This window comes from Sus scrofa, chromosome 3, assembly GCF_000003025.6.
Source record: "Sus scrofa isolate TJ Tabasco breed Duroc chromosome 3, Sscrofa11.1, whole genome shotgun sequence".
NCBI lineage: Eukaryota > Metazoa > Chordata > Mammalia > Artiodactyla > Suidae > Sus > Sus scrofa.
The window spans coordinates 23355337-23366959 of NC_010445.4; the positions used below are offsets into that span (position 1 = coordinate 23355337).

The 11623-nt window shown below is 53.6% G+C and overlaps 1 protein-coding gene across 1 annotated transcript in view; it reads right to left on the bottom strand.

The window, feature by feature from the left end:
• Positions 1 to 11234, bottom strand: part of HS3ST2 (heparan sulfate-glucosamine 3-sulfotransferase 2) — a 110635-nt gene extending 99401 nt beyond the window's left edge. Inside the window, exon 1 of the mRNA XM_003124544.5 lies at positions 10332 to 11234. Coding sequence (XP_003124592.1) covers positions 10332 to 10816 — 485 coding nt within the window. The 5' untranslated portion in view covers positions 10817 to 11234. The remainder of the gene's footprint in view (positions 1 to 10331) is intronic.

Genomic DNA, 11623 nt, shown 5'->3' on the forward strand with positions numbered 1-11623 from the left:
ATCCTTAGCACGGAGCTCGGTAAAGGAAGGAGAAAAATCAATAACCGATGCATGACAACCAACACTTGCTGGACACCTTCCAAGGGCCAGAAATTTTCTGAGCCCTTTGCACGCTATCACTCATTCAGTCCTCACAGCAACCCTACATGTAGGCAAGAGGATTTGTTCCCAGAGACAGACAACAGGGGCAACAGAGACGGTCGCCTGACAGGTGGTAGCATCGAGATGTCAACTCGTTCCTTCTGATTCAAGAACCCAAGCTTCTCCCCACCCCCCACCCCTGTTTTCAAAATAGGTTGAATGAAGCACAGGTGATTTATAACGTTGTGACCACTTCTGCTGTACGACAAAGTGATTCAGTTACTCAGGTACACCCATCCTTTCTCTTGCAGATTCTTTACCCACATAGATGATCACAGTATGTCAGGTAGAGGTCCTTGGGCTATAGAGCAAGTCCTTGTTGGCCAGTCATTGCACAGACCTCAGCATGCATACGCCCCGAGCATCTAATCGCTGTGCGCAAACTGTCTTCTAATCTCCACGTGGAGTTCATCTCATCCATGACCTCAAGGCTGCCCTCCTTCCCTCTTATCGGTGCCCCTTGAGGCACTGCTTCAATGCCAGCTCACCTCTCCACCAGCCCCAGGGTCCACTGGGGATTCCTTTCCGCAGCAGGAAGCAAGCACCAAGACAAGACGGAGTTGGTGGGTGGGACAGAGAGAGCAGGCAGTCCCCTCCCTTATGAGTACTGAGGACTGCCTGCCCAGCTGCAGGCAAGCTTGGGAGCCCCACTCTCACAGACCCCCCTCTAAATTGCTCCTGTGGACCACATCTGGGAAGTCCCCGGGACAATTTTCCCCAGCAGAGCTCCCTTGACGCAGCTAAAAAGTAGGTACCCAGACCTGATGCCTCCCCCCCTTTAATTGGTGAGATCCAACTGTCCAAGAAAGCAGGAGTGACCCCCTGCCCCTGCCGTTATGTAGAAGCCTTACGTCCTGCACCACAGAGGGGAGGAAAAGCATAGTTCCCTTTTGCATCCTGGGAGATTTCAGAAAGACCTCCTGTCCCGCAGGAGCCTCAGAATTTCAAAAACAAAAACCAACCACCTCAAAAAACTCTGAGCCCCTTTCCTCTTGGAAACAACTTCCTCTCTGACTGTGGCAACACTCACGCCTGCAGATCTGGAACCACCGATGGAGACTGGATATTCACAAGGGAGGCCCCTGATTTTCCACCAGCCGAGAAGAGTGAGGCAACCATTAAGGAGCCTTGTGGGCGTTTTTGTTTTTTGTTTTTCTTTTAAAGATCTACTCTACCCTTTATGCAGGGAAGGCTGTTCTTCTGAAGGCTGGACGGCTTTGTAAATAATGCCAGTCACAATCCTTGTCTGAATGCTCATATTTGTTCTGGGTTTTCCTTGGGCTTGTCTCTTTCAATCAGGAACACATCAAAGGCATCTGAAAGCTGGAAACGTTACTGGATTTACTTGCACTGGATTTTCTGCCAACGCGGCAGTGTTTTCCCTGAGGTCCACGCCTAACCCATCTTGGTAATTTCAGGCACTCCACAGACCTTCTAAATGTCACTCAATCACACGAGGAGAAAATGTATTTTCTTTCCCACTTAGTCTCCATTCCTTCTGATTACCAGGAGAAACATTTCTCCATCGATAGTAGTATTTCTTTAATGCGTCTTCCCAATATCCCCTGATCCCCTCTTTTAAACCAAATAGTGCAGGCTGCAGTCTAGGAACACTCTAGCCACCTTTGGTCGCAGAAATTCAATAGCACTGTTTTGTTTTGGTTTTTTCCATCTATTTATTTTTATGATTACTTTCTAATGATGGCAGGTGACACTGGTTTTCCAAGTAGGGTGGTTTTCAAATAAAGTTGTTTTTGAAAAATAGGTATTTCAACGACATTTGCATCATGGGTGTGAGGCTGACAAAAGCAACCTCACCAACTCCAGAAGGATGTACAAAAAAAACGGATCCTGTGATTGCTTCTGGGAAGAGGAGGTGCCTGGCGGGGAGATGGGGCGGGAAGGCGGAGAATGGTTTTCCTCGAATATCCTTTGTCACTTTTGATGTCTGCATCATGGGAACACACTAGCTATTCTAAAATGTGCCCACCGAAGGAAAAACAAGCCCAGTTCTTTATGAAACAAATGATCACTTTAAATGTGTTAAATAAAACCATTAGGAAAATAATAGTAGCGGTCATGCCAGGTTTGGGCAAGTATGAAGGTGTGCAGAAAGTGTCTGAAGCCTGGAAAATGCTACTCTCGGAGGATGTAGGTGTCCTGTGTCCCTCAGAAGATGGCAGTGGCAGTTCCCGCCATGGCACAGTGGGTTACAAATATGACTGCAGTGGCGCGGGTTGCTGTCAAGGTGCAGGTTTGATGCCCAGCCCGGCACAGTGGGTTAAAGGATCTGGGGTTGCCGCAGCTATGCCGTCGGTCAAAGCTGAGGCTTGGATTTGATCCCTGGCTGGGGAACTTCCATATGCCATGGGTGTGGCCATAAAATAAAATAAAATAAAATAAAATAAAATAAAATAAAATAGATGACAGTGAGAAGTCCTCAGGCTTCCACCCAGAGCAGACACCCTGGTTTTCTTACTTATGGGAGCTGGTGGCCACCGGCACTGAGAAGGACCCACAATTAGTGCCGCAGATTTCAAAGCGTGGGAAGCCCCTCCCCTGGACTGCAGCCAGGAAATCATGTGATGCTCAAGCCCCAGATAATCCAACCCGGACGTCCAGCCCACGTGTCTTGGAAGCACACGCCCCATAGTAAGCCCTCTCCCTACACCCCGATCCTCTGAGTAAGCCCCAAAGCATAGCAACGGACCGAAAGCCCAGCTGTGTAGTTTGACAGGCAGTGATTACCTCTGACGTGCTAAGCTATTTCACTGCCTGGTGGCTTTCCCCCACCTCCTCAAGCTGCCCCTGGATGACAAAGCCACTCCAGCCCATCCATACAGCCCATGAGGAGGACAAAGTGGCAGCAGAGCCAGCCTACAGCAGCTTGGCCCTCATGGGGGCACATGGTAGGCATGTGACAAAGAAATGGGTTAACCCGCCCTGTGGGTTGGTTCTGGAGGGGAGAGAGAATCCCACAGGTTTAGGGAGACTGTGTGGTCTTACAGACCCTCCAGCCTGCCTCAGAGCCAGCGTGGTTCTCTACCCATCGCCCACCCCCTCCCGCTGCCAAGCCCGCCCCCTCATAGAGTCCCTGATCAATGGGGAGATGCCTGCCTCCACCCCGCCCCCCGCCCCACCCACTCAGTCATGCAATCATTCAGGAATGACTAGCCGAGGTCTAACCCACAGGAAGAAAGTTATCATACAGCCTTGCCCACATGAGGCGTGGGACATAAGCAAGCATGCAGGTAACAGCACCTGTGGGGCATCGACCCCACCCTGAAGCTGTTAGGGACTCTCAAGATGTGACTCCAAATATCTGGGCAGAACAGCAGCACATGAAGAATAGGTCCCCAAGGCATCTGGCTGTCTCCGGGTGGCTATCAACCTGCACTATCCCCCATTTCAGCCAAGACAGAAAAGGCCAATGGGTAATGATCACAAATCTAAAATGGGGATGGGAGTTTCCGTTGTGGCTCAGTGGGTTAAGAACCTGACTAGTTTCCATGAGGATGCCCGATCGATCCCTGACCTGGCTCAGTGGGCTAAGGTAAGGACCTGGAATTGCCACAAGCTGCATGTAGGTTGCAGACGGCAGCTCAGATCGGGCGTTGCTGTGGCTTTAGCTTAGGCTGGCAGCTGCAGCTCCAACTGGACCCCTAGCCCAGGAACTTCCGTATGCCACAAGTGTGGCCGTAAGAAGAAAAAAAGAAAAAAGAAAACAGAAAATAAAACGGGGACAGCTCCTTCACCAATGAGAGGAGACGCCTGCTGGATACAAAGACAAGCAGGGTGTCGGGGGCTCCCTGCTGGGCCAGGCATTTGCCACGGAGTCGCTGGCCCTGTGTGAAGTCCAGTGGGTTTCCAGAGCAGGAGGCGCCCCCCGGGGGAAAGAGTTTCCATCCCATGTGTTGGAAGCATCCGATCTCATGGAATCTAAGACCCCATCTGTCGTTAGCCACATCCTAATGTCAGAGACGCTAAATCGCCCAGGGAATCCATGTCATATTTTGAATCCGTGTCATATTTTAATATCGCAAAAGACGTGTACTGGCTGAATAGCCCTGGGCTTGTCAGGTCTTTCTTTCCTAAATAGCCAGATACCAAAGGCTAAGGGGAAGAGTCTTCATCCCAAGCTCCTCCCACTGTCTCAGCTCCAGGGGGAGACGAAGCCAGCTCTTCAAAAAGCCTCCTTGAGCGATGACAGTGCTGCACGCCCATCCTGAATGTTCCTTGGTGCCTGACAAGAACTGTACACGTGCTGGAACTAACTACTATATCTCCAGCGGCCGTGGGGCTGACAGAGACCCACATGGTGGACAGGGGATTTATGGACTCACCAGTTCATGTAATCAGCGTGTGTGACACCCTCCTGGACTGAGGCAGGAAAACTCCCTATGAAGACATGTCTGCACTGACATGGAAATCGTGTGTGCCGATGGCCACGTGTGAGCTGTGTGTGCACACTCGACAAATGTGGGTCCATCTGTGCCGGGTAGCCATCCATTAAAGATGGCAAAGCCTTCTTCATCCATTACCGCTCCTGCTTTCTGCCTTTGGTTTTATTTTTTCTTAAAATTTGCCTCTAGAGTTTGGCTTCGCTAGTGGAATTTTTTTTTTTTAAACTTTTTGTCTTTTTAGGGCTGCACCCACGGCATATGGAGGTTCCCAGGCTAGGGGTCAAATCAGAGCTGTAGCCGCCAGCCTATGCCACAGCCACAGCAACGCCAGATCCTTAAACCACTGAACAGGGCCAGGGATCAAACCCATGACCTCATAGATGCTAGTCGGGTTCATTAACTGCTGAGCCACGATAGGAACTCCTGCTATTGGAACTGATTTCTTTTCTTTTCCCCCTTTGGTTGCGCCCGTGACACATGGATGTTCCTGGGGCAGGGATCGAACCTGTACCACAGCAGCGACCTGAGACGCTGCAGTGATGACACCAGGTCCTTAACCCGCTGAGCCACGAGGGAACTCCTGGAATTTGATTACTTGATCGAAATGAGCTGGATAAGGCGACAGACCTTATCCTGTGCTTTTTATTCTCTCTCTCACTTAGACTGTTGCCTCCGGGGCAAACGCTGCGTCTTCTTTGCTTTACACCCTCCCCAGAACACCACTGCCACTGAAGAAATAAATAACTGGAGTTGTGAAGTGGAGTCTAAAATTTACAGAACAGGCTCATCTATCACAATTTTGACATCAGAGCACAGAGTCAATTATCACATATTAACTTGCTCTTGTTGGCATTTCAGTGCATTTAGAGAAGATTCAATGCCTCTCCACACTGGCTCCCCCTCCCTCACTGCTGAAAACTAGCAAAAGGGAGAACATTTGACACAGAACGCAGCTTCCCCTAAAAACTACTAGACAGTGCACCACTTAGAGTTCCTTATAAAAGATGAAAACCCTGAATATTCTGCCCTCACGCCCAACCCTTGTTGCATCCCAGTAATAATCTTAGGTTGGGAGAAGCATTCTCACATACCCTGTCAAACGTCATTTTCATATTCGATTAGATTCAATTCGATTTGATGTTGCTTTTTAGGGCCACACCCACAGCACATGCAAGTTCCCAGGCTAGGGGTCTGATCGGAGATACAGCTGCCAGCCTACGCCGCAGCCACAGCAACTCTGGATCCCAGCTGAGTCTGTGACCTACACCACAGCTCACAGCAACGCCGGATCCTTAGCCCGCTGAGGGAGGCCAGGGATCGAACCTGCATCCTCATGGATCCTAGTCGGGTTCGTTTACTGCCGCGCAACGAAGGGAGTTTACAGCCCATTTTCATTTTAAAGGTGAGCAAACTGATGCCCAGAAATGAGAAGTGACTATTTAGCAATGCAGAAGGAAGGAAAGAGGGGAAAATGGAAAATTAAAGCCGAGCTGAAAGTGGAACTTGAGCCAAGGAGCTTTCCTAGTCTATCAGGGAACTATGTTTCCAGCAAATAATTAATTCCTCAGCCTCATGTTAAGAACAGCAGCAGGGACGGAACCCAATAGTTTTAATACTAACAAGTGTCGGTAGGGAAGGAGTAGGAGCAACTGTGGCAACAGTGCTAGCGCTACTGCCTTATCTTTACGTATCAGAGACTTTCCTGGGGCACCTTCCTATCCTGTGGTTCTTTCTTTCTTTTTCTTAATTACTCAGTGAATTTATTGCATATACAGCTATACAAGGATCATCACAATCCAGTTTCACAGTATTTCCATCCCACACCCCCAGCGCATCCCCCTATCCCCCAAGCTGTCTCCTTTGGAAACCATAGGTTTTTCAATGTCTGGGAGTCAGGATCTATTCTGCAAAGATGTTCATTGTGTCCTTTTTTCAGATTCCACATGGCAGTGAAAGCTTTTGATGTTGGCATCTCATTGTCTGACGGACTTCGCTTAGCGTGGCCATTTCTAGGTCCATCCACGTTGCTACTGATGCCGTTATTTCGTTCTTTTTACCGTGTTTCATTCTCCAAAACACCCTTCTGTGATAGTTACTAGAGGGCACGATCACGTGACAAGGAAGCCAAGCCTCAGGAAGGTCCCTCTGCTTCCAATCACACAGCATCCAGGGGACTGTCTCCAGCCTTCTGCAGGAGGTCCTATCCTGGGTCCCTTGGCAGTGTGGCCTCACTCTGCCCCCCTGACCCAGCAGCTAGCTGACCCCACCCTGCACACCCAGCTGCTACTTTGAGGAGGAAACTGGGAGCAGGGAAGCTGGCCAGCTGCAGAGGTGAGGTCAGCGGCAGTGAGGGGGTCTCAGAAAAATATCTAAGGGAAGAGATCCCGCCGCAAAGGGCTGGGCGATCTCCTAGGGTGCACAAGCGGGGGCTCAGGATGGGGGGCAAGGAAGGTCTCTCCTGGGATCTCTGGCCAATGGTGCCTCTCTCTGGCTGCATCATTCTACCTTCAGGCACTGCTTGCCACCTCCTGATTTATCTCCACCTACCCACAGGAAGAAGTCTCTCCTTTTGACTTTTGTATTGTCTATCTGATTAGGGCCTTCAGACCCAGAAAGTTATTTTATACCCAGGGACTTCGAGGTGGGCAGATCATAATTAGATCCACCGCCTACAACTCTGCAACTCCACCTTTGGAAAACAAGTCCTTTCCAATAGATGCAAGGGCTCTCTGGCCATGTCTGCCCAGTGGACACTGGCTTTATGGTGGCCAGCTGTGTAGAACAGTGGTTAGAGCATAGTTGGCTGCAAATGCACATGTGTGTGTATGTGTGTGTGTGTGTGTGTGTGTGTGCGCACGCGGCAGTGTCTCCTGGCCCTAAATTCCACCAGTTTGCTTTGGGATCTCATTCCAGATGCTGTCCCTTTCTGGGCTGCAGCTTTCACATCTGTGACATGATAAGGGCAGCGGGCAGAAAGAAAAGCATCTCATCGCCTGCCATCCTAACTCATGGAATTCAGACAGAAAGTGAGAAAGACGGGTTTTAAAGGACACCAGATAGCCCCATCATTTCTGCAATTAACGCATATTCCTTGCATGATAATAAAGCATAAGATACACACAGAGAAATGTCCTGGAAATTATGGGAATGGCATCCAAATGGGGCAGAATCAGCTCGTGTGGAAACAATAATCCCCACCTGAAACCCTTGACTCCGGGGGTGGGGGGGTGTATTTGCAAGCAAAAAGAAAACACAAACCACACAGCCCCTCCTGATGCTGTGCGCGCCTCGCTTTCCCAGGGGAGGTGACGAGGAAGGGGCAATTAGTACCAGATCCATAGGTTAATATCTTTTTACAAATAGAAAGGGGGAAAGGGACGGTAAGTCAGACCCTGGGATGTGCAGGGTGGGGGGGAGTAGAGAAAGAAGGGGAGCTGTCAGCCTGCTTGATGTTAAATAAAGCCTACCAAGACTCAGCTGAGAATTTTAGCAGAATCCAAATGTGCTATATATATATTAAAAAAAGGCACGGCTCCCATCGCTCAGGTTCACAGCGAAGCTGGCTTAGAATCACACATGCCAAGGTTAAAAATAAAAAGCAGCCATCCCTGAATGACACCGGCTCCGAGCAGGAAGCCTGAAGTATGGTGTTTGGTGGCAGAGCACAGGAGAGGGTGTGCAGAGGCTGGGTGCAGGGATGAGGTGTTTACTGGAGGCTACAATAAAAGCCAGATGCTCAGAATTTTGCCATTTTGCACGTAAAAGGCACCTGGGTTTGGCAAAGGGCTTCAGAATGATGTTTAGATTTTTCCATCGAGGAAACCCCACCACGCAGGAGAGGGTGGCCGTGGCAGACACGGGCAGCGTCTGCCTTCCCCGCCCCGAGGTCTGGCTCTGATGCTGTCCTAGTACACTGCCTACCCCCAGTTGGGATGCCTGTGGGTCACAGCTTGAAAAGCATCAGAGCTGCCATTCTGTGCCATCCTATTCCATTGAGCCCACACCATGGTCCCAGGGCCACCCCCAGGCCAGCTGTCCCCTGATGCACTCCACTGGAGATGGACTGTGTCCGTTTTCTGAAGACAGGGCATGTCCCACCTCTGGGCCCCCCAGTGACCACTGCAGTCCAGGGCTCACTGATAAGGGGACAAGTGAGCCCTAGTGCCCACCCCCTTCTTGCAAATCCAGGGTCCCTATTAGGAGCCCAGTGGTATCCTCTTTCTAATGAAGCTGTCCTTTACTCGAGTATACTTACGACTTTCTACCCCCTAAAGAGTTTCCTTATTTTTTTTTCTGCCTTTTTAGGACCACACCCAAAGCATATGGAGATTCCCAGGCTAGGGGTCATATCAGAGCTGAAGCTGCCAACCTATGCCACAGCCACAGCCACGCCAGATTCGAGCCATGTCTGTGACCTACACCACAGCTCACAGCACTGCTGGATCCTTAACCCACTGAGCACCGCCAGGGATCAAACCCGCGTCCTCGTGGATCCTAATGAAGATCCTCTTTAACCGTTGAGCCACAAAGGGAACTCCCAGGGTTTACTTTTATAATTTTTTTTGTAATAGCCTCAGCTACTGTGCCAGCTACCATGTTTCGCTTTCCCAGGTCCATTACCACGCAGACATTTCTAGCAAGTCTTTAAGAGGTCGGGTGAATGGTGAGAATTCTGGGACCCGCATGCTGGGAGGAACCCATACATTGCACCACCGCCAGGGGTGCCCAGCTCAGTCCACATGCGGGCCAGTCCTACACCTCAGCACCACACAGGGCTTAGGAGGTAAAGGGGCATTTGAACAGTGGAGTCTGCGCCCTTCTAGAAGCTTCAGGCTATCCCCCAGACACCCACCCGCCTGTGAGACTGTCAATCCCGCCAGTGAGAGGGGTGGGGGGTAGAGAGTCTGTCTACGACTGGATGCCCCTAAGACCCTAGCCAGCCTTCCACTGAGTTGTCCACAGAATTCCAAATTCCACACCCTGGCTGCTGGTTTCCAAACATCCCCCAGTGTCTTTCTTACACGTTGAAAGCACTTAGAAAGGCCTGGAGAGGCAGAGAGGACAGGGACCATCCCTGCTCCTTGTTGATGGATAAGAAAATCAAGGCCCAACGAATTTTAGGAATTTTGCTCAAGCTAAGCGACAGAGCCAAGGCTCCAAGCCAGGGGTCCTTGCCACTACTCGAAAAACAATTCGGGGCTCCGAGTGACTGGGATCCTCGGCCCAGATGCAGCTGCAAATACCCGGAGCTGAGAATGAGACTCCTCCGGAAGGGACCTTTCCCGCTCCCACCCCTCCAAGGACGCCCTCTCTTTTGGCCTCAACTCCGAGGACCTCGCCCCAGCGCCGAGCCCTGCCACCAGGGGGCCCTGGTCGAACTTTCCCTTCTCAGGGTCTCTTAGAGGCCAGGAAAGATCTGGCGAGGCTCCGGAGAGGGCTGTGTTCAGGCCGCCCCTGTCCCGGCTGCCCCTTCCCTGGGCGCCCAGCTTTCTCTCCCCCAGAGGCTGGACACGGAGCCAGCTCTCCAGCTCACCTCCAGAACCCTGGCAGAGACCTCCCTTCCCTGCCCGCGACTTCAGAGCCAAGGGTCGTTCGCCATTCAAGAAACCGCGCACCGATCTACACCGTCACCGAGAAGTTCTGGATTGATCCTTCCGCTAGAGTCCCCCCACGGGTCCGCCTGAACCCCCACAGAGAGCCAGGTTAAGGGGAAGCGGAAGCGCAGGCGATGGCTCAGAGGAGCGAGCGGATCGGAGCGGGCGCGCGGAGTGAAGCTCCCCTCCTTACCTGTACCAGTCCAGCCCGCGGCCGTAGTTCCTGTCGAAGAAGTGGGGCTCGGTGCCCAAGGCCCGCACGTCCGGGTGCACGCGGATAAACTCCAGCACGGCGCGGGTGCCTCCTTTCTTCACGCCCACAATGAGGGCCTGGGGCAGTCGCTTGGTACCCAGCTTAGGCGAGCCGGAGTGGTTGACACCGGAGAGGCGAGAGGCGGGCGCGGCGGCAGCAGGCGCGCTGGCCGCGCTGGGCTCACTGGGCGTCGGGCCCGGGGGATCGCAGGGGCGGGACTTCTGAAGAAGTTTCTGGCCACCCGCGCCGGGGCCTCGAAGGCAGCGAGGCGCGCCGAGGAGGCGGCTCTGACCCAGGTCGTCGCAGCAGCACAGGAGGCTGTAACACAGGTAAGTGCAGGAGAGCGAGAGCGTGAAGGCGAAGAGCAGCCTGCGCGCCCTCCGCGGCTGAGGTGGCCCCGCGCGGCCCAGGACCCTATAGGCCATGGCTCCATGGGCCCGCGCCGGGGGTCATGGTTTCCGAGGGAGCGCCGGCGGTGGAGCAGCTGGGGCCCTGCGGCCGCCTAGAGGGCTCGCGCGGCGCGGCCCGGGCCACGCGGGTGGTCGGGCGTAGGGGGCGCCGTCTGCTTCGGGCGCTGCGGGCCCGGGCGCGCACCATGCCCGGGGATCCCGGGGGCGGCGGCTCCTCGGGGAACGGGCGGCGGCGACTCCGACATCCCCGTCTCCTGGGCGACGGGGCTCCGGGCAGCGGGGCGGCTCCTGGCGCTCCTCGGCTCTCTCACGTGCGCCGGGTTCGGAGCGCGCCCAGCGCCCGAAGCCCCATCCCGGCTCCTCGCGGCGCGGCGCCCCGAACGCTTGGCGGCGGCGCAGCGGTGCTGACTGGCGGGCGGGCCGGACGGTGGCGCTGGCGCCGGCCGCGTTCCGGCTCCTCGAGAAATGCCGAGCCGAGCGCGCTGCCGGCTCTATTTAAGGAGTCGCCTGACGTCAGCCGCGCGGGTCCCCCGAGCCTGCGCCCCGCCCGGGGACCCGGCCCGCCCCCTGCGCCCCCACTCTCTTACCCCTCCCAGGGACACACCACCCCCTGCTCTCCCCACGCGGGCGGCTCCCTAAGGAGCCAGTTCGGGGTGATGAAGGGAAGGTGTCGAGGCATGTGCTCCTCCGGGAGGCTGGACACTCCCTCCACGCCGGCCTCCCGACACCCAGGGGTGGGAGCCCGGGTCGAGATTGCGCCAACATCCAGACCCAGACATAGACCCGGACGCAGACGCAAGCACCCTGCACTGATAAAAGGTC